The 23,325-nt window shown below is 40.5% G+C and overlaps 1 protein-coding gene across 1 annotated transcript; it reads left to right on the top strand.

Moving 5' to 3' along the window:
• The first annotated feature begins 5,374 nt into the window (after window positions 1-5,374).
• On the top strand, window positions 5,375-23,325 carry rgs7bpa (regulator of G protein signaling 7 binding protein a). The gene is made up of 6 exons (XM_021606533.3): window positions 5,375-6,930; window positions 9,777-9,943; window positions 19,563-19,693; window positions 21,044-21,188; window positions 21,301-21,371; window positions 21,503-23,325. Exons 1-6 carry the CDS (start codon window positions 6,781-6,783, stop codon window positions 21,592-21,594), a joined length of 756 nt encoding a protein of 251 aa, XP_021462208.3. The 5' UTR covers window positions 5,375-6,780; the 3' UTR covers window positions 21,595-23,325.

Here is a 23,325-nt window from a genome sequence, read left to right as displayed (position 1 = left end):
CTGTACTTTTCTATTAAAACTTCAATCATTTTAGTATTCTGTGCCATATAGAATATTATGGCTGAACCCAGCTTGACATTTCATACATTACATTTTTTAATTTTATTTTCATTTTTTACAAATGTCTTAGGATTTTGATAGTCTGCACTTTACATACCTTTACAGTGGGGACCTTAATGGGTTTTGAAAGAAGAATTCACTACAAAATATTGCTGAGATCTTGGATGTGATATCTCAGAACGATGCTTTGCGCAGATACGTAGAACCTTAGTCCAAATGTCCCAAGCAAGATCTTATAGCAATTTGTAAGCCACCTTCACTCCTGCCAGAAGTATAACTCTTCTCAAGCATTTTGAATGGTTTATTTGACTGATATACACAGAAAACAGTTGCATACAGGTAATATTATTTTATTTGAATTTCATTTTTCGGCCTTTCCTCTACTGCTCATTTAAAAATATGGGTTTCTCAGCAGTGCGTCTGAAGTGAATTGCGGATCCAATTCCTTTTCTTCAGCTCTAAGTGCCTATCATGGTCATTGTGTAATTTCTGTTTCATTCTGGCATCAGAGCACTCCTTGTGTATGTCATCTTTGCAATTCCAAGTATTCACAATAACATTTCTTGAAATCAGCAGTTGTGCTGTTAGAGTATTGGGTAACACGAGTATTGTACAATTTATTTGTACAATTCCTTACAGTAAACAGGAAATGACTTGCAGAAATGCACCACTTTGTATTTGTGTTGAAACAACCCGACTGGATGTTTTCCTTTGTAATGAGAGTCTCAGTCAATGTGCAAGGCCAAGGTTCTTTATGGCAAATTATCTTGACAACATCACACGTAGTGTTGGGTGCAAAATCAGTCATTCCCTGCTTCTACTGTTGAAAGAACACTGCTGTAATGGATGTTAATTTAGACTATTACACTGTTTGTTTACGTTTTGGTCATACTCTTTATATTTAGGGCCTCTGTGACTTGTTTCTTGTCACTCGTTTGAATCAAATAAAACCCAGCAAAAAAACATGTAGTTCAGTATACTGACTTTATTACTGTAATGTTATCATGGACACATGTAGACACTTCTTCTTATTTCCTCCATTCAAATACTGATACACCAACACCGTCTTACGTCACAAATGTAGACCCTCTCTGCTTATCATTCAAAATAAATACATTTTTGGTAATATACTATTTTTCGATGTTCACAGTTAGAGTCATTTCGAGTGCAATGTCAATGAATTGCACAATGTTCCTGGAAGTAATACAATGAATGACTTTAATCTCATGTTTCTGTGTTTATTGACAATCTGCCTTGTTTATGAGGCTGATAAAAGCAAGCAGTAGATGAGAGATGCAAAAGACTTGATGTAATGTCCCCTGGTTCCCACGGTGACTATGGAGCCCTGGCTTAGTTGCTCTGTGGAATTCTCAGACGAGGAACAGCCCTGCCTACTGTTAGCTTTCTGTTTCTGAATGGCCCTCAGGGTGGACGTGGAATATCCTGCCCTCCACTCCGGGCACCACAGCCACTCCCACCTCTCCCTCCAGACTCTCATTCTTGGATCTCTCAATGGCTGCAGAAACACCATCAGTACACAATCCAGGTTAGCCTTCAATCACAGATGTGATCAGCACAGTAATGAAAAACTCGACAGGTAGGACGTCAGTCAGCTCTTGGAAATGAGTGTTATGAATGAAAGAAGCAGCTGTGCTCACCAGACACAGAGGGGGTGGTGGACACCTTGATAAGGCCCATCATGTGACCAGACTTGCACCTCTTCATGCATCTGACTATACGGCCAGACTCAAAGTGGTTGATAAGGACGGTTGACAGGTTCTGATTTCCTACTGTGCAGTAACAAAAGAGTGATCAAATGAAGAACCTACACCTGTTGATTGATGGCTTGTTTCTAACCTGGATGCCAAACTCTTTCTGTATTCAACAAGTCTGCTCTGTAAAAAAAAAAAGAAGGAAAATAGAATATGGAGGTAATATTTCATATAAGCCAAAACTATGCCTGTGACTGAAACATAAAGAAAATGGAAGTTGTAATAACCTGAGTTTAAAAAAGCCACCTCAGCATGAGTGGCCTCCAGCATAGCCTAGATGACCAGATTACCCAGGTTGCACTCTGCTCGTCTCACGGCGGCGTAGCATCCATCCAAGGCCACGTCTATGTGGCACAGGACCTCTCCAAGCATGTGCTGAGACAGAGTGACATAAATTCATAAAACGTGCCTTATGTGCCCATGAGGTCCGCCACTGAACATGGTGTAGTCATCGTTGCCCTGAGGACAAAACAGGAGAGGATATAAAGGAGACTATTGTCAATGTATCTATTGCCCTGAAGCCAAATGGCTGCTTTCTAAACTGCTGTGAGGAGACAATTTTACCTGTCCACTTAAACTACTGCATCTTCCACTGCTAACTAATAGACTACTTCATTTTTTTGACATTTTTATTAGCCGGCTGGCGTAGGAAATGGGTACACTGCTATTCCAGTGGCTGTGGCTGAGTGTGCTAATATGAAGTGGAAGAATACACTATACCTTCGTTAAAAATGATTTCTGTGTCTATCCAGACTTACCTTGAACCTTCACAGTCTCAGCGATGACTCTGCCAGGTTTTCCAATGAGATCAAAGCCAAAATGGATCCCAGAAACCTGGGGAAATCTGAAAGAAAATGCAATATGTTTCAAGAACCCTTGTGATTACTTTGTCTGTGAGAATAAAATAGCAACTACATTCAAACCAGTTCACTCATAATGCTTTTGGTGCCTTTCCATTGTGTTCCAGTGCACTACCTTCCATCCAGAGCAAGGTAGTTGCGGATTCCGTTCTCCAAGCCCTGCAGCAAAAGGAAATGTGAACTATTATGTGGATTATAATTAATGGACATTTTTTTGTAAGGGTTGTTACATTTCTTTTTTAGGGCAAATCAAGTCTGACATTTCAAAAGGAAATTACAAACTTTAGAAGCCTTTTTAAACCTCAAATACACTAGAAGTTTGCATTTCCTGCTGTGCAGTAACAAAAGAGTGATCAAATGAAGATCCTACACCTGTTGATTGATGGCTTGTTTCTAACCTGGGTGCCAAACTCTTTCTGTATTCAACAAGTCTGCTCTGTAAAAAAAAAAAGAAGGAAAATAGAATATGGAGGTAATATTTCATATAAGCCTGTGACTGTGACTGAAACATAAAGAAAATGGAAGTTGTAATAACCTGAGTTTTAAAAAAGCCACCTCAGCATGAGTGGCCTCCAGCATGGCATAGATGACCAGATTACCCAGGTTGCACTCTGCTCGTCTCACGGCGGCGTAGCGTCCATCCAAGGCCACTTCTATGTGGCACAGGACCTCTCCAAATATGTGCTGAGACAGAGTGACATAAATTCATAAAACCTCAGCTTAGTGGCATCTGGCCAGGCTAGTAACACAGACACACTACTGTAAGCAAATTAAGCTGCAACAACAGAAAATCACCAGCATATTATCAGTGTATCCTTTCACACTCTGCCGGATTCCTGCATCTTCCTCAAGGTCTTTCACTAGCCTAGTGGTTAGAGTGGTTAGAGCGTTGAAAGGTTGCAAGTTCAAACCCCCGAGCTGACAAGGTACAAATCTGTCGTTCTGCCCCTGAACAGTCAGTTAACCCACTGTTTCTAGGCCGTCATTGAAAATAAGAATTTGTTCTTAACTGACTTGCCTAGTAAAATAAAATAAAATTGTGGCTATCTTTACACAACTGAACTTGAAAGTCCAATCCTGGCCCTTCACAACATCACTCTTTGAAATGTAACTGAACTCTGAGCCACTCTTCACAATCACAATCCCATTGACCTCCAGAACCCTGCACTCATGGTCATGTCCTCCCAGGATGAGATCCACACCTAGCTAGCCTGATACCATTACGCCACCTCAAGTGTGTGAGTGCGATGCCCAGGTCAGCCCCTTTGTCCCTCAGCTCAGCAGACAGCCGATCTGCTGTCTCCACGTAGTCTATATACTTGATGTCGTTCTTGTCCACAGTGCCCAGGGTATCCATCCAGTCCTCCTCTACCAGGCCCATGAAATCGATCTTCAGGGCGTTCCGCTCCAGGATGTTGATAACCAAGCCATGGACCAACGTTTCACTAGTGAACCTTTGAGTGCACAATTGTTGTTTGTTTACATTAAAATGAAACACTGGATGTAAAACAACCAATAGCCCTTTAGGAACAACTGAAGATTTATTGACACTTGCGAAGTATTGTGCTCATAAGTATGTTAACTCACCAGAATAAATATAGCCTAGTATTGCTCGGTGAAACTGACCTGTCATACACATTGTTAATGAACCATGGGAAAGGCATCATTTTAGTATGTTCTTCCAAGAGGTCCACACCGAAGTCAAATTCATGATTGCCTTAGATGAAGACAATGAAACAACATTAAGGGCTATATTCAATCTGTAAAGCTGAAGTGTTACAGATTCCATAATATAAATGTGAACGTGATTTCCAATTGAGGCAACCAATGCATAATTTACTGTGAATGCAGTCTCCGCTAAAACGGGAACATTGCCTTTAAATTTCAATCACAATGTAAAACTGAACTACCGTGATCCGGATTGAATTGAGCCCTTATTCGTTTTGAGGGATCTCTGTGTGTGTGTGTGTGTGTGTGTGTGTGAGTGCGTGAGTGAGTGAGTGAGTGCTCTATGTAATGAATTTGTAGAAAGGGATCCTCTCAGGATTATTTTTGTGTACAATTAAGTAGTAATGCATGGTTGGAGAGAAGCACTTACCATACACGGCACAGTGGACTCCTAATTTATTTAGAACATCTACCATATGCTTTCCCTTGGTGACTGTACTTAGCAAGGAAGGGCTCAGACAGTCACCACTGAAAACTATCAACGGATTTAGCGACTGTAATACTTTTAGAGCAGTGGCAAACCTGGGGGAGAAAACCATAGCTAACATTTAGTTTTGTGAAATTCTAATGTTTACAAAAGCTAGCTAGATTGCCCAACGTTAGACAGAGTGAAATTTCAAACAGACTTGATCCAGCCAACGGAAGCTCAAGTTAGTTAGGCCTAAGTGTTTTTTCAAAACGTTAGCTAGCTAACCTTTACCTTGCGGCTCCGCCAACCAGTTATTCTGGTCTTGCTTCTATTTCGTACACATAATTAATGTGTAAAATAGTGAGAACTACTTCCGGTTTGTTAAATGGTACCTCTGTTTCCAAACTTGAGAGATTGACATCCATTTGTATTAGGCTACTGCTGGTGATTGTTGCAGAACTTGCTCTCCTGTCTTTTGCCTTTTTTTTTTGCGTAGAGCACGCACTAGAGCCAACTGTATGTTGTTAACTTGAATTTGTCTCCTTGGAGATAAATGGTCACGCACCATGAAGAGGAGCGCAAGAGACGCAATGAACAACGCATTTCTACAATTTAGACCGGCAGGCCTAGGTAATTAAATATTACAAAAAACAAACATCTAGTCTATTGTAACTCTTGTTTTAATTAGTTTAATTATGTTACATAACAAATTCGAAACAGACTAATTAGCCTACGCAAAACACTGTGTTCAGGTGCAAGCGGTGTTGTAGCAATGCACTTTGGACACTGCATTGAATCTATTGTAGGTCGACACATAAAGGTCCAGACGTCATCTCGATATCCTGTTTTAACTGATATTTGACCATGTCACAAACTAACGTTAATTAATTAAGCTTACAAAACGTACATTTCTTTGAATTTTGGTTAAGTCTATAAACTGGGATGAACCAGATTTAGCCTAATAGTCATAACTTTAATTTATTTTTTCAAATTGGCCTACAGCTAGTTGTTTCAAATTATAACCAATGTCCATGTTCGGCCTAGACTAGGCTATTTAACGAGAATACACATTTCACTCGAGCCTAATGAGAATACACATTTCACTCGAGCCTATAGGCTAGCCTATATCAGTGAGTCTGGTTTGCTGGGTCCTATTAGTTAGTATTCCTGCCCTATGGGTGTGCAGTGTTGCCAGCCACGTCAGGCCTGTAGCAACTGCTCCGCTCGTCTCTTGTCTCACCAAGGCAAGGTTAGATACACGCTGGAGAAACTCGAAGAAAAAGACCTTGGGAGCAAAATCGGCATATTGGCAACCAGGAATAGATTTCCAGTCGGTTTCCAGTGGGTTAGTGATGAAGCAGGTGTTAGAATTGCATTAAGTGACATTGCTTTTTTTATTTCGACGTTTTTGCGTTTCCAAAAGAGAGGGTTTGCATACATTGCTGAAGATCCTATTCAATCCGTCTTATTAGTGTTTAATGGAAACGCGCAATTATAAGAAATGGTTGCATTTGGTGAATGCCAGTGAATGCGATTGCTTTCCACCGACCAACACAGCGGCGGTGCGCTAGGAAGGACACTTCAGCTAGCTGGATCCCGGGTCGGGTGTGTACATAGGCTTCCGTTACCGTATACTATCAGCTGTAGTGAAGGTGACTCGCGCCCCCTTTGCAGTCGAGGCAATGCGGAGAGGAGTCGCGAGCGCTCATCCGGTACTTCTGCGCTCTGAGGAATGCCTGCAAACATTTCTGCTTTTTCTTAGACTTTCTTAGAGAGAGAAAAATATCAGCTTTTTCTTAGACAGCAGAGAGAGAGCAAGAATAAACCACAGATAAACTGTCTCGTCACCAAAACAGCCTAGCCCACAAACGAAAGAGAGAACGGGATATTGGTGGTGGTGGTGGGGTTTAACGTTCTGTATTAGAGCTGTTTTACTACTGGATGTGTATGCATGAGTTCTGCACCGAATGGGCGCAAGAACCGCCCCAGATCCGCCGGGAACATCTTCCAGATCGGCAAGGCTTCCTACCGAGACCCGGAGAGGAGGGAGAGCACGGAGAGCACACGCAAAGCCCAGCGCGCGGTGACAGACTGTAGAATGGTAGGTATCGAGCTCGCGCCATTTACCTCACAATGTTTATTTCCTCTGCATGTTGCAGCTAAAGTCGCGTGGTCATCCACCCTTTTCTTTATTTCTTTCTTGAAAGTAATTTCATCCGTTTGCACTGATATTGGCTGTTTAAACTGCAACAAACTGCAAATGCACCCCCCCCCCCCCCCCCCTCCATTATATGTAGGCCTATTGTCTGGTGCAAATGAAATCCATTTGCGTTGCTGTTGTTGCAGAGAAGACAAATTGACCTGCTCATGTTTTTTTACACGTTTTTTTGTCATTGATTGCGATGGTGGGATTTGCATTTTGGAGCATCAAGTGTTGAATGCCCGACTGACGAGGATTTGGGGTGATCTCCAATATCGCCTACATTAGTGTTGTCTAACGGCTCTGTTTTGATGGACGCAGATGGCCACTGATTTGACAGGTGTTTGCAGAACCATCCGTATGTATTCTCTCCCCGCTCATACTGTGCACCAGTGAACGTCATTGAGTCTCAGTACCCGGAGAACAGCAGAATGCTCCTGAGTCTCGAGCGCTGGTAGAAATGAAAAGCGTTGTCCCGTCCAAAGGATTCAATGCTCTACTTCGTTCGATACACATAGCCCGAACTTAGCATAATGTGTTGTCATCTATTAATAATTAATTAATTGTACATAATGTACGTTCACTTTGTAATTTCATATCCTATATACCTAATGTTGTTAGGCATCAATATTGTTAGGCATCAATATTGATTAGCCTATCTTTTGTATTGTGGAGGTTAGAATAATACCCCTGTTCAGGGATCAGTGCTTTTTTGGAAATTGCTGTCAATTTATTCAAGATATGCTCTGGTTTAGAGAGGAACAATGGACTGAAAGGCGTGGAGCTGCTGTCCATAGGATGGTGCTGAATAGCTAAGGTAGTTATTGAACCTGCAGTGCGGAAGTCTTCATTGTGTGCCCACTGTAAAAACCTAAAGCTGCTAAATTGACAGCCCACCTGTGAAAAAAGGATGACTATTGCTATGATCTAACCTACAGGTCAATATGTTGTTCTGGCAACTGCTGTCGCAAGTAGGCCTATTGCAACTGTGTCTGCTGGTGAAATGTTTACAATTCCCCATGAGAAAGCCACATATGTTTACAGTAGCCTGCAATATCTAACCTAAAGTGCATTTGTAAAGTATTTAGACCACTTGACTTTTGTGACATTTTGATATGTTACAGCCTTATTCTAAAATGGATTTAAAAAATGTTTCCCTCATCAATCTACCCACATTACCCAATTTTTTAGAAATGTGTTATTTTTTTTTATACAAATAAATAACAGAAATACCTTATTTACATAAGTATTCAGACCCTTTGCTATGATACTCCAAATTGAGCACATGTTCATCCCGTTTCCATTGATCATCTTTGAGATGTTTCTACAACTTGATTGGTGGTAAATTCAGTTGATTGGACATGATTTGGAAAGGCAACTGTCTATATAAGGTCCCAAAGTTGACAGTGCAAAAATGTCAGAGCAAAAATCAGGTCGAAGTAATTGTCCATAGAGCTCCGAGACAGAATCGTGTGGAGGAACAGATCTGGGGAAGGGTACCAACATTTTTTTTGCAGCATTGGAGGTCCCCAAGAACACATCCTCCATTCTTAAATGGAAGAAGTTTGGAACCACCAACACTCTTCCTAGAGCTGTCCGTCCGGCCAAACTGAACAATCGGGGGAGAAGGGCCTTGGTCGGGGAGGAGACCAAGAACCCAATGGTCACTCTGACAGAACTCCAGAATTCCTCTGTGGAGATGACATAAACTTCCAGAAGGACAACCATCTCTGCAGCACTCCACCAATCCAGTCCTTTATGGTAGAGTAGCTAGACGGAAGCCACTCCTCATTAAAAGGCACATGACAGCCTGCTTGGAGTTTGCCAAAAGGCACATAGGGGACTCTCAGACCATGAAAAACAAGATTCTCTGTTCTGATATAACCAAGATTGAACTCTTTGGCCTGAATGCCAAGTGTCACATCTGGAGGAAACCTGGTACCATCCCTAAGGTGAAGTATGGTGGTGGCAGCATCATGCTGTGGGGAGGTTTTTCAGCGGCAGGTACTGGTAGACTAGTCAGGATCAAAGGAAAGATGAAAGGAGCAAAGTACAGAGAGATTCTTGATGAAAACCTGCTCCAGAGCGCTCAGTACCTCAGACTGGGCGAAGGTTAACCTTCCAACAGGACAACGACCCTAAGCACACAGCCAAGACAATGCAGGAGTGGCTTCAGGACAAATCTCTGAGTGTCCTTGAGTGGCTCAGTCAGAGCCCGGACTTGAACCTAATCGAACATCCATGGAGAGATCTGAAAATAGCTGTGCAGCAACGCTCCCCATCCAACCTGACAGAGCTTGACAGGATCTGAGAAGAATGGGAGAAATGGGAGAAACTCTACAAATACAGGTGTGCCAAGCTTATAGCATCATACCCAAGAAGACTCAAGGCTGTAATCAATGCCAAAGGCGCTTCAACAAAGTACTGAGTAAAGGGTCTGAATACTTATGTAAATGTGATATTTCAGTTTATTTTTTATAAATTGGCCCCAAAAAATCTAAAAAACAGTTGTTGCTTTGTCATTATGGGGTATTGTGGGGGGGGGGGGGGGGGGGGGGGGGGTGTTTCATCCATTTTAGCATGAGTCTGTAACGTAAAATTTGTTGGAAAAAGTCAAGATATCTAAATACTTTCCGAATGCACTTTACATGGAAGAACTTTGCAAGGTCTTGCTGTGGCTCGTGACAGAGGAACCTATATCCGAGGTCCAAATAATCTTAAATTATGTTTATTTCATTTCCCCCCAGATCGTCCAGGAGTTTAACACACTTGTGGCTCTGTATCGTGAACTGGTCATCTCCATTGGCGAGATCTCCGTCGACTGCCCCTCAATACGGGCCGAGATGCACAAGACGCGAACTAAAGGCTGTGAGATGGCAAGAGCTGCACACCAGAGCCTGTCAGTCATTTCGGGGTAAGTAGCTGTCGCTGTCCCTGGTGTTGAAAGACTACTATTGTTCTCTCTCACAGACCTGGGCCACAGCCTTCATTTAAAACCTCAGCTTGGAAATGTTATTTCGGTTTCAGACTCTGCTTTCAGTTTAGAGTGGCCTGTGTGAGCTTTGATTTTTGATCTGACTGATCTGTACATTTTTGTGATTGCAGCGTAGAACACACTATGGATATGCATGTTTTTTTAAATGTATTAAATTATTTGCCAACAGAGTTTTAAATGACCCTATCTACCACAGGAATCCAGTTGTAATTAGTTTTGTAAGGTATTCCATAACTATGGTCCATTAAAACAAAAGGTAGGATTTACCAAACTTTGTGGAGACAAGTGGGACCTCAAGAGTAAACCAACCCTGCCCAACGGATTTGGTATCTCAGATTTTTATATTTTAGCAGGGAAGTGAGGTTTAAAAAAAAAAAAAAAAATATATATATATATATATATATATATATATATATATATATATATATATATATATATATATATATATATATCACCTTTATTTAACCAGGTAGGCAAGTTGAGAACAAGTTCTCATTTACAATTGCAACCTGGCCAAGATAAAGCAAAGCAGTTCGACACAGAGTTACACATGGAGTAAAACAAACATACAGTCAATAATACAGTAGTAACAAGTCTATATACGATGTGAGCAAATGAGGTAAGATAAGGGGTACACTATACACAGGTGAAGTCGGAAGTTTACATACACTAGGGTTAGAATCATTAAAACTCATTTTTCAACCACTCCACAAATTCCTTGTTAACAAACTATAGTTTTGGCAAGTCGGTTAGGACATCTACTTTGTGCATGGCACAAGTAATTTTTTCAACAATTGTTTACAGACAGATTATTTCACTTACAATTCACTGTATCACAATTCCAGTGGGTCAGAAGTTTACATACACTAAGTTGACTGTGCATTTAAATAGCTTGGAAAATTCCAGAAAATTATGTCATGGCTTTAGAAGCTTCTGATAGGCTAATTGACATAATTTGAGTCAATTGGAGGTGTACCTGTGGATGTATATCAAGGCCTACCTTCAAACTCAGTGCCTCTTTGCTTGACATCATGGGAAAATCAAAAGAAATCAGCCAAGACCTCAGACAAAAAATTGTAGACCTCCACAAGTTTGGTTCATCCTTGGGAGCAATTTCCAAATGCCTGAAGTTAACATTTTCATCTGTACAAACACTAGTACGCAAGTATAAACACCATGGGACCACGCAGCCGTCATACCACTCAGGAAGGAGAGGCGTTCTGTCTCCTAGAGATGAACGTACTTTGGTGCAGAAAGTGCAAATCAATCCCAGAACAACATCAAAGGATCTTGTGAATATTCTGGAGGAAATGGGAACAAAAATATCTTTTTTTTTAATCTTTTCCACAGTAAAACGAGTCCTATATCGACATAACCTCAGCAAGGAAGAAGCCACTGCTCCAAAACCACCATAAAAAACTGCACATCGGGACAAAGATCATCATTTTTGGAGAAATGTCCTCTGGTCTGATGAAACAAAAATATAACTGTTTGGCCATAATGACCATCGTTATGTTTGGAGGAAAAAGGGGGAGGCTTGCAAGCCGAAGAACACCATCCCAACCGTGAAGCACGGGGGTGGCAGCATCCTGTTGTGGGGGTGCTTTGCTGCAGGAGGGACTGGTGCACTTCACAAAATAGATCATAATGAGGGAGGAAAATGATGTGGATATATTGAAGCAACATCTCAAGACATCAGTCAGGAAGTTAAAGCTTGGTCTCAAATGGGTCTTCCAAATGGACAATGACCCAAAGCAAACTTCCCAAAGATGTGGCAAAATGGATTAAGGACAACGAAGTCAAGGTATTGGAGTGGCCATCACAAAGCCCTGACCTCAATCGTATAGAAAATCTGTGGGCAGAACTGAAAAACCGTGTGCGAGCCAGGAGACCGACAAACCTGACTCAGTAAAATATATCACTAGCCACTTTAAACAATGCTACCTAATATAATGTTTACATACCCTACATTATTCATCTCATATGTATACGTATATACTGTACTCTATATCATCTACTGCATCTTTATGTAATACATGTATCACTAGCCACTTTAACTATGCCACTTTGTTTGCATACTCATCTCATATGTATATACTGCACTCAATACCATCTACTGTATCTTGCCTATGCCGCTCTGTACCATCACTCATTCATATATCTTTATGTACATATTCTTTATCCCCTTACACTTGTGTCTATAAGGTAGTAGTTTTGGAATTGTTAGCTAGATTACTTGTTGGTTATTACGGCATTGTCGGAACTAGAAGCACAAGCATTTCGCTACACTCGCATTAGCATCTGCTAACCATGTGTATGTGCAAATACATTTGATTTGATTTGATTTTGAGATACACCAGCTCTGTCAGGAGGAATGGGCCAAAATTCACCCAACTTATTATAGGAAGCTTGTGGAAGGCTACCTGAAACGTTTGACCCAAGTTAAATAATTTAAAGACAATGCTACCAAATACTAATTGAGTGTATGTAAACTTCTGACCCACTGGGAATGTGATGAAAGAAATAAAAGCTGAAATAAATGATTCTCTCTACTATTATTCTGACATTTCACAGTCTTAAAATAAAGTGGTGATCCTAACTGACCTAAAACAGGGAATTTTTACTAGGATTAAATGTCAGGAATTGTGAAATACTGAGTTTAAAATTCTTTGGCTAAGGTGTATGTAAACCTCCAACTTCAACTGTATACAAAAGTATGCGGTCACCCCTTCAAATTTGTGGATTCTGCTATTTCAACCGTTGCTGACAGGTGTATAAAATCGAACACACAGCCATGCAATCTCCGTAGACAAACATTGGCAGTAGAATGGCCTTACTGAAGAGCTCAGTGACTTTCAACGTGGCCTCATCATAAGATGCCACCTTTCCAACAAGTCAGTACGTCAAATTTCTGACCTGCTAGAGGTGCCCCGGTCAATTGTCGGTGCTGTTATTGTGAAGTGGAAACGTCTAGGAGCAGCAATGGCTCAGCCGCAATGTGATAGGCCACACAAGCTCACAGAATAGGACCGCCAAAATCAGATTGCAGCTTTAACAAAGCTTGGTCAACATTCGGTGTAAAGTTATACATAACCGTATCGTCTGCATACAGATGAATATTACAGGATTTAATAAATAGACCAATGTCATTTGTGTAAATAGTAACGAGAACAGGTAACAAAATCAACACTTCATAATATCAAGGAATCAAAGACTTTACACCATCAGAAGGCACACATTGTGTCATGTCTGTCGAATAGTTCTTAAACCATTTGCAAGACTCCTTATCCAGTTTTTGAATGAGTAGGGAAGGGTCAATGGTGTCAAATGCCTTGGAAATGTCTATAAATAAGGCAGCACAATGTTTTATGTGATCTAGGTAATCTAACACATCTTAAACAAGCATAGTGGCTGAAACAGTGATATGTCCAGATCTAAAAACAGATTAGTACATATTTAAAATAGTGAGAAGTTAAAAAGTTCTTGAAAAACGTACCCAAATGAAACTGCCTATTTCTCAGGCCCAGAATCTAGAATATGCATATAATAATGTCAGATTAGGATAGAAAACACTCTAAAGTTTCCAAAACTGTCAAAATATTGTCTGTGAGTATAACAGAACTGATATTGCAGGCGAAACCCTGAGGAAAATCCAAAGAGGAAGTGCCTTCTATTTTGAAATCTCCCTGTTCCATTGCATGCCTTCCCTCCATTTAAAGGGATATCAACCAGATTCCTTTCCCTATGGCTTCCACATGTTGTAAACAGTCTTTAGACATAGTTTCAGCCTTTTATTCTGAAAAATGAGCAAGAACGATCACATCGCATCAGTGGATGGCTGGGTGCCAGCAGAGTTTTGTATGCGCCAACAGCTTGGAGCAGACATTTTCTCTCCTATTGAAAAAGCTACTGTCCGTTTGAAATATTATCGATTATTTATTGTAAAAACGACCTGAGGATTGATTATAAAAAACGTTTGACATGTTTCTACAAACTTTACGGATACTATTTGGAAATTTCTTCTGCCCCGTCGTGACCACTCGAGCCTGTGGATTACTGAACATAACTCGCCAACCAAATGGAGGTATTTTGGATATAAAATAATCTTTATGGAACAAAAGGAACATTTATTGTGTAACTCGGAGTCTCGTGAGTGCAAACATCTGAAGATCAAAGGTAAGGTGCTTTTCTGACTTTCGTGACCAATCTACTTTGCTGCTAGCTGTTTGTAATGTTTTGTCTGCTGAGAGAGATGTCCTTACATAAACACTTGGATAGCTTTCACTGTAAAGCTTTTTTGAAATCTGACACACCAGGTGGTTTAACAACAAGCTAAGCTGTGTTTTGCTATATTTCACTTGTGATTTCATAAAAATGTCATATTTTTAGTAATTTAATTTGAATTTGGCACTGTGCAATTCAGTGGATGTTGACGAAAATGATCCCGTTAACGGGATGGGTGCATCAAGAAGTTAACTGGATACCTTGTCTAGTCAAGATAACTTGAAGATTGGGCAGTAAGGATTTTTGCCCTTACTGTATGTAGGGGGAGGACATGAATGTGCCTCTTTCCAAATCTTAGGGATAACACCAGTAGCAATTATTAAGTAAAAAATACAGGTTAAAGATTCAACAATGAGTGGGGCAGAGAGCGGTAGTAAGAAGGGGTCAGGTGAATCAACCCTGTGGATGTTTTACATCGATCTTTAGCAAGGCACTTAACATTATAGACATCAAATGGTTGAAATGAAAATAAATGATGTGAGTCTGTTAGAGCATCATTCTTTACAATCTGTTCTGAGGTGACAAAAGGACTGTCTGTTTTAGCCACCGCTCTCCAATACACAATTCAATAAATATGTTGATTTGGCTTTATTAACCAGAGATATACAGTGGGGCAAAAAAGTATTTAGTCAGCCACCAATTGTGCAAGTTCTCCCACTTAAGAGGCCTGTAATTTTCATCATAGGTACACTTCAACTATGACAGACAAAATGAGAAAACAAAATCCAGAAAATCACATTGTAGGATTTTGAATGAATTTATTTGCAAATTCTGGTGGAAAATAAGTATTTGGTCACCTACAAACAAGCAATATTTCTGGCTCTCACAGACCTGTAACTTCTTCTTTAAGAGGCTCCTCTGTCCTCCACTCGTTACCTGTATTAATGGCACCTGTTTGAAGTTATCAGTATAAAAGACACCTGTCCACAACCTCAAACAGTCACACTCCAAACTCCACTATGGCCAAGACCAAAGAGCTGTCAAAGGACACCAGAAACAAAATTGTAGACCTGCACCAGGCTGGGAAGACTGAATCTGCAATAGGTAAGCAGCTTGGTTTGAAGAAATCAACTGTGGGAGCAATTATTAGGAAATGGAAGACATACAAGACCACTGATAATCTCCCTCGATCTGGGGCTCCACGCAAGATCTCACCCCGTGGGGTCAAAATGATCACAAGAACGGTGAACAAAAATCCCAGAACCACACGGGGGGACCTAGTGAATGACCTGCAGAGAGCTGGGACCAAAGTAACAAAGCCTACCATCAGTAACACACTACGCCACCAGGGACACAAATCCTGCAGTGCCAGACGTGTCCCCCTGCTTAAGCCAGTACATGTCCAGGCCCGTCTGAAGTTTGCTAGAGAGCATTTGGATGATCCAGAAGAAGATTGGGAGAATGTCATATGGTCAGATGAAACCAAAATATAACCTTTTGGTTTAAACTCAACTCGTCGTGTTTGGAGGACAAAGAATGCTGAGTTGCATCCAAAGAACACCATACAGTGCCTTGCGAAAGTATTCGGCCCCCTTGAACTTTGCGACCTTTTGCCACATTTCAGGGCTTCAAACATAAAGATATAAAACTGTCTTTTTTTGTTAAGAATCAACAACAAGTGGGACACAATCATGAAGTGGAACGACATTTATTGGATATTTCAAACTTTTTTAACAAATCAAAAACTGAAAAATTGGGCGTGCAAAATTATTCAGCCCCTTTACTTTCAGTGCAGCAAACTCTCTCCAGAAGTTCAGTGAGGATCTCTGAATGATCCAATGTTGACCTAAATGACTAATGATGATAAATACAATCCACCTGTGTGTAATCAAGTCTCCGTATAAATGCACCTGCACTGTGATAGTCTCAGAGGTCCGTTAAAAGCGCAGAGAGCATCATGAAGAACAAGGAACACACCAGGCAGGTCCGAGATACTGTTGTGAAGAAGTTTAAAGCCGGATTTGGAAACAAAAAGATTTCCCAAGCTTTAAACATCCCAAGGAGCACTGTGCAAGCGATAATATTGAAATGGAAGGAGTATCAGACCACTGAAAATCTACCAAGACCTGGCCGTCCCTCTAAACTTTCAACTCATACAAGGAGAAGACTGATCAGAGATGCAGCCAAGAGGCCCATGATCACTCTGGATGAACTGCAGAGATCTACAGCTGAGGTGGGAGACTCTGTCCATAGGACAACAATCAGTCGTGTATTGCACAAATCTGGCCTTTATGGAAGAGTGGCAAGAAGAACGCCATTTCTTAAAGATATCCATAAAAAGTGTCGGTTAAAGTTTGCCACAAGCCACCTGGGAGACACACCAAACATGTGGAAGAAGGTGCTCTGGTCAGATGAAACAAAAATTGAACTTTTTGGCAACAATGCAAAATGTTATGTTTGGCGTAAAAGCAACACACCATCCCCACTGTCAAACATGGTGGTGGCAGCATCATGGTTTGGGCCTGCTTTTCTTCAGCAGGGACAGGGAAGATGGTTAAAATTGATGGGAAGATGGATGGAGCCAAATACAGGACCATTCTGGAAGAATGGAGTCTGCAAAAGACCTGAGACTGGGACGGAGATTTGTCTTCCAACAAGACAATGATCCAAAACATAAAGCAAAATCTACAATGGAATGGTTAAAAAATAAACATATCCAAGTGTTAGAATGGCCAAGTCAAAGTCCAGACCTGAATCCAGGACAACATAATCGAGCTGTTTTGCAAGGAGGAATGGGAAAAAATTTCAGTCTCTCGATGTGCAAAACTGATAGACATACCCCAAGCGACTTACAGCTGTAATCGCAGCAAAAGGTGGCGCTACAAAGTATTAACTTAAGGGGGCTAAATAATTTTGCACGCCCAATTTTTCAGTTTTTGAGTTGTTAAAAAGGTTTGAAATATCCAATAAATGTTGTTCCACTTCATGATTGTGTCCCACTTGTTGTTGATTCTTCACAAAAAAATACAGTTTTATATCTTTATGTTTGAAGCCTGAAATGTGGCAAAAGGTCGCAAAGTTCAAGGGGGCCGAATACTTTCGCAAGGCACTGTACCTACTGTGAAGCATGGGGGTGGAAACATCATGCTTTGGGGCTGTTTTTCTGCAAAGGGACCAGGACGACTGATCCGTGTAAAGGAAAGAATGAATGGGGCCATGTATCGTGAGATTTTGAGTGAAAACCTCCTTCCATTCAGCAAGGGCATTGAAGAAGAAACGTGGCTGGGTCTTTCAACATGACAATGATCCCAAACACATCGCCTGGGCAACGAAGGAGTGGCTTCGTAAGAAGCATTTCAAGGTCCTGGAGTGGCCTAGCCAGTCTCCAGATCTCAACCCCATAGAAAATCTTTGGAGGGAGTTGAAAGTCCGTGTTGCCCAGCAACAGCCCCAAAACATCACTGCTCTAGAGGAGATCTGCATGGAGGAATGGGCCAAAATAACAGCAACAGTGTGTGAAAACCTTGTGAAGACTTACAGAAAACGTTTGACCTCTGTCATTGCCAACAAAGGGTATATAACAAAGTATTGAGAAACTTTCATTGACTAAATACTTATTTTCCACCATAATTTGCAAATAAATTCATTAAAAATCCTACAATGGGATTTTTCTGTATTTTTTTTCTTCTAATCTTGTCTGTCATAGTTGAAGTGCTAGGTAAAGTGTTGAAGTGTAAGTCCATGCTAGGTAAAGCTCCGCCTTATCTCAGTTCACTGGTCACGATGGCAACACCCACCCGTAGCACACGCTTCAGCAGGTGTATCTCACTGACCATCCATAAAGCCAACACCTCATTTGGCCGCCTTTCCTTCCAGTTCTCTGCTGCCTGTGACTGGAACGAATTGCAAAAATCGCTGAAGTTGGAGACTTAGCTTCCTCGCCAACTTTAAACATCTGCTATCTGAGGAGCTAACCGATTGCTGCAGCTGTACATAGTCCATCGGTAAATAGCCCACCCAATTTACCTACCTCATCCCCATACTGTTTTTATTTATTTACTTTTCTGCTCTTTTGCACACCAGTATCTCTACCTGCACATGACCATTTGATAATTTATCACTCCAGTGTTAATCTGCTAAAATGTAATTATTCGCCTACCTCCTCATGCCTTTTGCACACAATGTATATAGACTCTTTTTTTTCTTTTTTCTACTTTGTTATTGACTTGTTTATTGTTTACTCCATGTGTCACTTTGTGTTGTTGTCTCTTCACACTGCTATGCTTTATCTTGGCCAGGTCGCAGTTGTAAATGAGAACTTGTTCTCAACTAGCCTACCTGGTTAAATAAAGGTGAAATAAAAAAAAGTGTACCTATGATGAAAATTACAGGCCTCATCTTTTTAAGTGGGAGAACTTGCACAAATGGTCGCTGACTAAATACTTTTTTGCCCCACTGTCTCTGATAAACAGAGTAGCAGCAGCGTAGAAAGAGGGGCTGGGGGGGCACACAATCCAAATAGTCCGGGTAGCCATTTGATTACCTGTTCAGGAGTCTTATGGCTTGGGGGTAAAAACTGTTGAGAAGCCTTTTTGTCCTAGACTTGGCACTGCGGTACCTCTTGCCATGCGGTAGTAGAGAGAACAGTCTATGACTGGTGTGGCTGGGGTCTTTGACAATTTTCAGGGCCTTCCTCTGACACCGCCTGGTGTAGAGGTCCTGCTTTTTCCTGTAGTCCACAATCATCTCCTTAGTCTTGGTTACGTTAAGGGATAGGTTGTTTTTCTGGCACCACCCGGCCAGGTCTCTGACCTCCTCCCTAAGGCTGTCTCGTCGTTGTCGGTGTTCAGGCCTACCACTGTTGTGTTGTCTGCAAACGGAATGATGGTGTTGGAGTCATACACATAACATGATGTGTAACATGATGCAGCCAACACCATGCTTAAAAATATGAAGTGTAGTACTCAATGATGTGCTGTGTTGGTGCCCTTTTTTGATAGGCATTGGAAAACCTCCCTGCTCTTTGTGGTTGAAATTCACTGCTCGGTTAAGGGACCTTTACAGATAATTGTATGTGTGGGGTACAGAGATGAGGTAGTCATTAGAAAATCATGTTAAATACTATTATTGCACACAGAGTGAATCCATGCAACTTGTTAAGCAAATTTTTACTCCTATGTAGGCTTGCCATAACAAAAGGGTTGAATACTTATTGACTTAAGCCATTTCATTTTTTCATTTTTTATTCATTTGTAAACATCTTATCTCATGGGTAATCTCGATATTGATTGCCATTTGTGTGTTGGTCCCACAGGCCTGAGGACGGAGAGATCCACCCAGAGATCTGCAGGCTCTTCATCCAGCTGCAATGCTGTCTGGAGATGTACATCACGGAGATGCTCAAGTCTGTCTGTCTGCTGGGGTCCCTGCAGCTCCACAGGAAAGGTAGGGAATGCCTCACAAAAAACAACATGAAATTATAACCTGACGTAGAGCCTTTATAGCACTATCATAGCCAGAGACGTGAAGCCTACATAGGTCTGCTTGTCTGATGGGATCCCTGAAGCTGCACAGGACAGCTAGAGAACACTTGATATCTTTACACAGATTCCAATCCAATTCACTGTTTACTAGGGCTGTAAGGCTACACATATTTGTACCGATTGATTCGGCACGAGGAATGAATACATAATTTATTTTGTTTACAAAAAAATAAAAACACTAGGCTTGTAGGCTTTGCCTATGCTGTGCTGCATGCCATTACCTCGTAAGTAAATCTGAGGCTGTAGTTTTAACGTATTCAGCTATGTGCACATAATGAAAAGGAATTAAAAGTTAAATGAGAAGTATATGCTATAACTAACAAGAGACAACAGGTAGGCTGCTATTTAATCTGAATGGAAGTGTAGTTATTTGTAACTGTAGGACAGGAAGAAGGCCCATGCAGACTCAATTAGCCTGCTCTTCCTTGCACTGTATCAGGTCTAGTTAATAAAATAGCTTACAAATGGTCTTTTCTGCTGCTTCCCTCACTCGGATCCGACAACTTCTATTTTGAAAAATGTATTTATGCATATTTGTCCGGGTGGGAAAGCTCCATTTCAGAACTAGTCCAACTTTTTAGACCTCTATTTGAGGCCCAAAATAACGGTCCCTGTCACAATAGACAATGCCAGGAACATTGTGAATGATGTCACATTTCATTTTTCCACTGTATTGCAACTGTGACCCCAAAACCGTTTTGGGGTCACAGTTGCAATACAGTGGAAAAATTAAATTCAACAGTTACTGTAGTTCATTTTTGTTTCTTTGGCATAATACGTTAAATTAAAAAGCACCCTATTTGTGTCCCAAGTCCAGTTTATGTGACATCATTCACAATGTTCCTGGCATTGTCTATTGTGACAGGGACCGTTATTTTGGGCCTCAAATAGAGGTCTAAAAAGTTGGACTAGTTCTGAAATGGAGCTTTCCCACCCATCCTGTAATAGTTCACCAAACCCAAAGTTCGGTGTGTATGTATGTATATATATATATATATATATATATATATATATATATATATATATATATATATATATATATATATATATATATATATATATATATATGTATATGTATATATATATATATATATATATATATATATATATATATATATATATATATATATATATATATACACCGAACTTTGGGTTTGGTGAACTATTACACCCCTACTGTTTACTGTGTAAAACATGTAATTACTGTTACATTGCTATTATTATTATATTTAAGTGTGTGTGTGTATTCCAGGGAAAGATTCCTGTGGGCCTTCCAGGATTGACAGTAAGGTAGATGAGAGCTCAGACATACCCATTCTAGAAGACACCTCCTCCTCCCCAATGGATTGTCATCAGCTCTGCTGGCTAGTCGCCACAGACATAGACAATACTGAGAGGTGGGCCAATTGTGTGTGTGTGTGTGTGTGTGTGCATGCGTTGGTGTTATTACCATAATTCTGAATACATCAGCAAGACACATATTAGCACTATGTAAATATGATTTCATAGGGATATGAGAGAGATGAAGAACCTTCTCAGTAAACTCAGGGAGACGATGCCTTTACCACTGAAGAACCAAGGTAGGGCCTCGACTGGAGCGCACATATGGTTTCTATATGCTTGGATCTTATGTGTGTTAAAAACACTGTTGAAATGACTTTGAGATGAGTTTGAACTTATAATTAATTGTCTTGTCTGTGTTTGTACACAGATGACAGCAGCTTGCTGAACCTGACTCCTTACCCACTGGTCGGACAGAGGAAGAGGCGGTTCTTTGGGCTCTGTTGCCTGGTAACCAGCTAAGGGCCCCGCCTTCCTGGGTTGAAGGAGCAACGGTGACGTTTTACTTCAAGTGTAGTTCATGGCACAACCATAAGTGTCCAAAGAAAATCGTAGTGTCATAAGACATGCCAAAATGTGACAACATTTTTATAAAAACTTATGTTAACTAGAATGAATTATATTTGCCTGTCATGACCAATATATTTATTTGCTTTATGACATAGTGTCATAAGATAGTCAGTCATAACAGTGCCCCATAACGGAAATAGCATAGTATGTAATGTTTTGGAATGTGTTATGACACTTTACGATGCAATTATGACACTGTTATGTATGTGTGATGAACAACACATCACGTGAAGCATTACTTTGGCAACAAAGACACCATTAACCACAATCCTTCACCACTTGTGTCTCCCACCGATCTATTACTGCCATTTCCAATATACGATTACATTTCTCTCTTTTGTTAAAAAGGCTACCTACCCCATTTTTTAATAATTTAATTTTGTAATACAAAGATGAATTGTAATTGCAATGTAATGAAACGAAGAGTCATAAACATATTTTAAATGTATTACAACTGAGTTTTTTTTTTGTTTGTCAGAGGTTTTCAGGAGAGAGGGACCATTTTAAACAGTAGGCAGGTTTCCATTGACCCAGGTTTATTCGACAAAGCCAAAGTCGCAAAATAAAAATATTGCGACGTGTGTAATGAAAATGGCTGATATTGTCCTGACTTTCAAGAATACCTGAATTGTTTCGCCTTGCTTTTCTGGTTGCCAGGAAAGTTTCACAATCCAATTATTTCAGATCTACAGGAGTGAAAGTTTCAAATATGGCTAATATTAGTCAATTTATTGCATTCTTTCCATGCTGGCTTTTGCGGGCTACCTGAGACATGAAACAAATAGCTGGCATACAGGTTGTCGCCAATTTATTCATGTGTCATTTGCCTAAATGGGTAATGGAAACGCTTCAACCACTACATTTTGTTTGACACGTTAGGTTTTAACGGAAAAAAAAATATTTTTTAGGTGTGACGTCATTATGCCCAGCTGTTTTTATCGACACAAGATAGTAAAATTGAAACCAAGTGACAAGTTAATGGAAACACAGCTACTGTCGACATTATTTTCTTCCATACAGCTGAATTGATGAATGAATGGTGTGTGTGGGACACAATATGATCTGCAAGTTGGTGTCAAAAACAATGTTACCAAGTACAACACTTGCAGTATATATGGACACACTGCTAGATAGAAGAAGCAGACCAGAGCACAGAAAGTCTTGTGTTTCGCTCTCTGTTTTCCATTTCTTACCGTCCCTGTACTTTCTGTACTGACCTTTTTATTTAGTCTTCCAGGAACAAAAAACCTGCACCCAACTTTTACTTTCCATCTTCAAGGAGGAATATACTATATACAATACTCAAAAAAGATGAACTCCTTTGCACATGCAATATCTATCTTTAAATTGAGACCTTAGAATTGTGTATATACATACTCTCTAAGCGATGCGCTCGGACTTATTTTCCAGGTTGGGATAGTGTGGTGAAGTCTTGGTTGGCATAAGCAGGTGGCGTCTCCCTCTGTAAGGCACAGTCAGTGCGGGGCAGTGGGGACTGAGCATGGGTCTTGCTTATTAATAATAGTGCTAAATGTGTAGGGCATGGAGAAGGTACTGTAGTCAAAGCTGAAATAAAAAGTTATGTTATTTTACATTGTTAATAAACTTTTTTATTTAAACTGA

This window comes from Oncorhynchus mykiss, chromosome 6 (genome assembly GCF_057628025.1).
Source record: "Oncorhynchus mykiss isolate SJ-2025 chromosome 6, ASM5762802v1, whole genome shotgun sequence".
NCBI lineage: Eukaryota > Metazoa > Chordata > Actinopteri > Salmoniformes > Salmonidae > Oncorhynchus > Oncorhynchus mykiss.
Note: the sequence above shows the minus strand (reverse complement) of the source record. Positions and strands in the feature narration are given on the sequence as shown.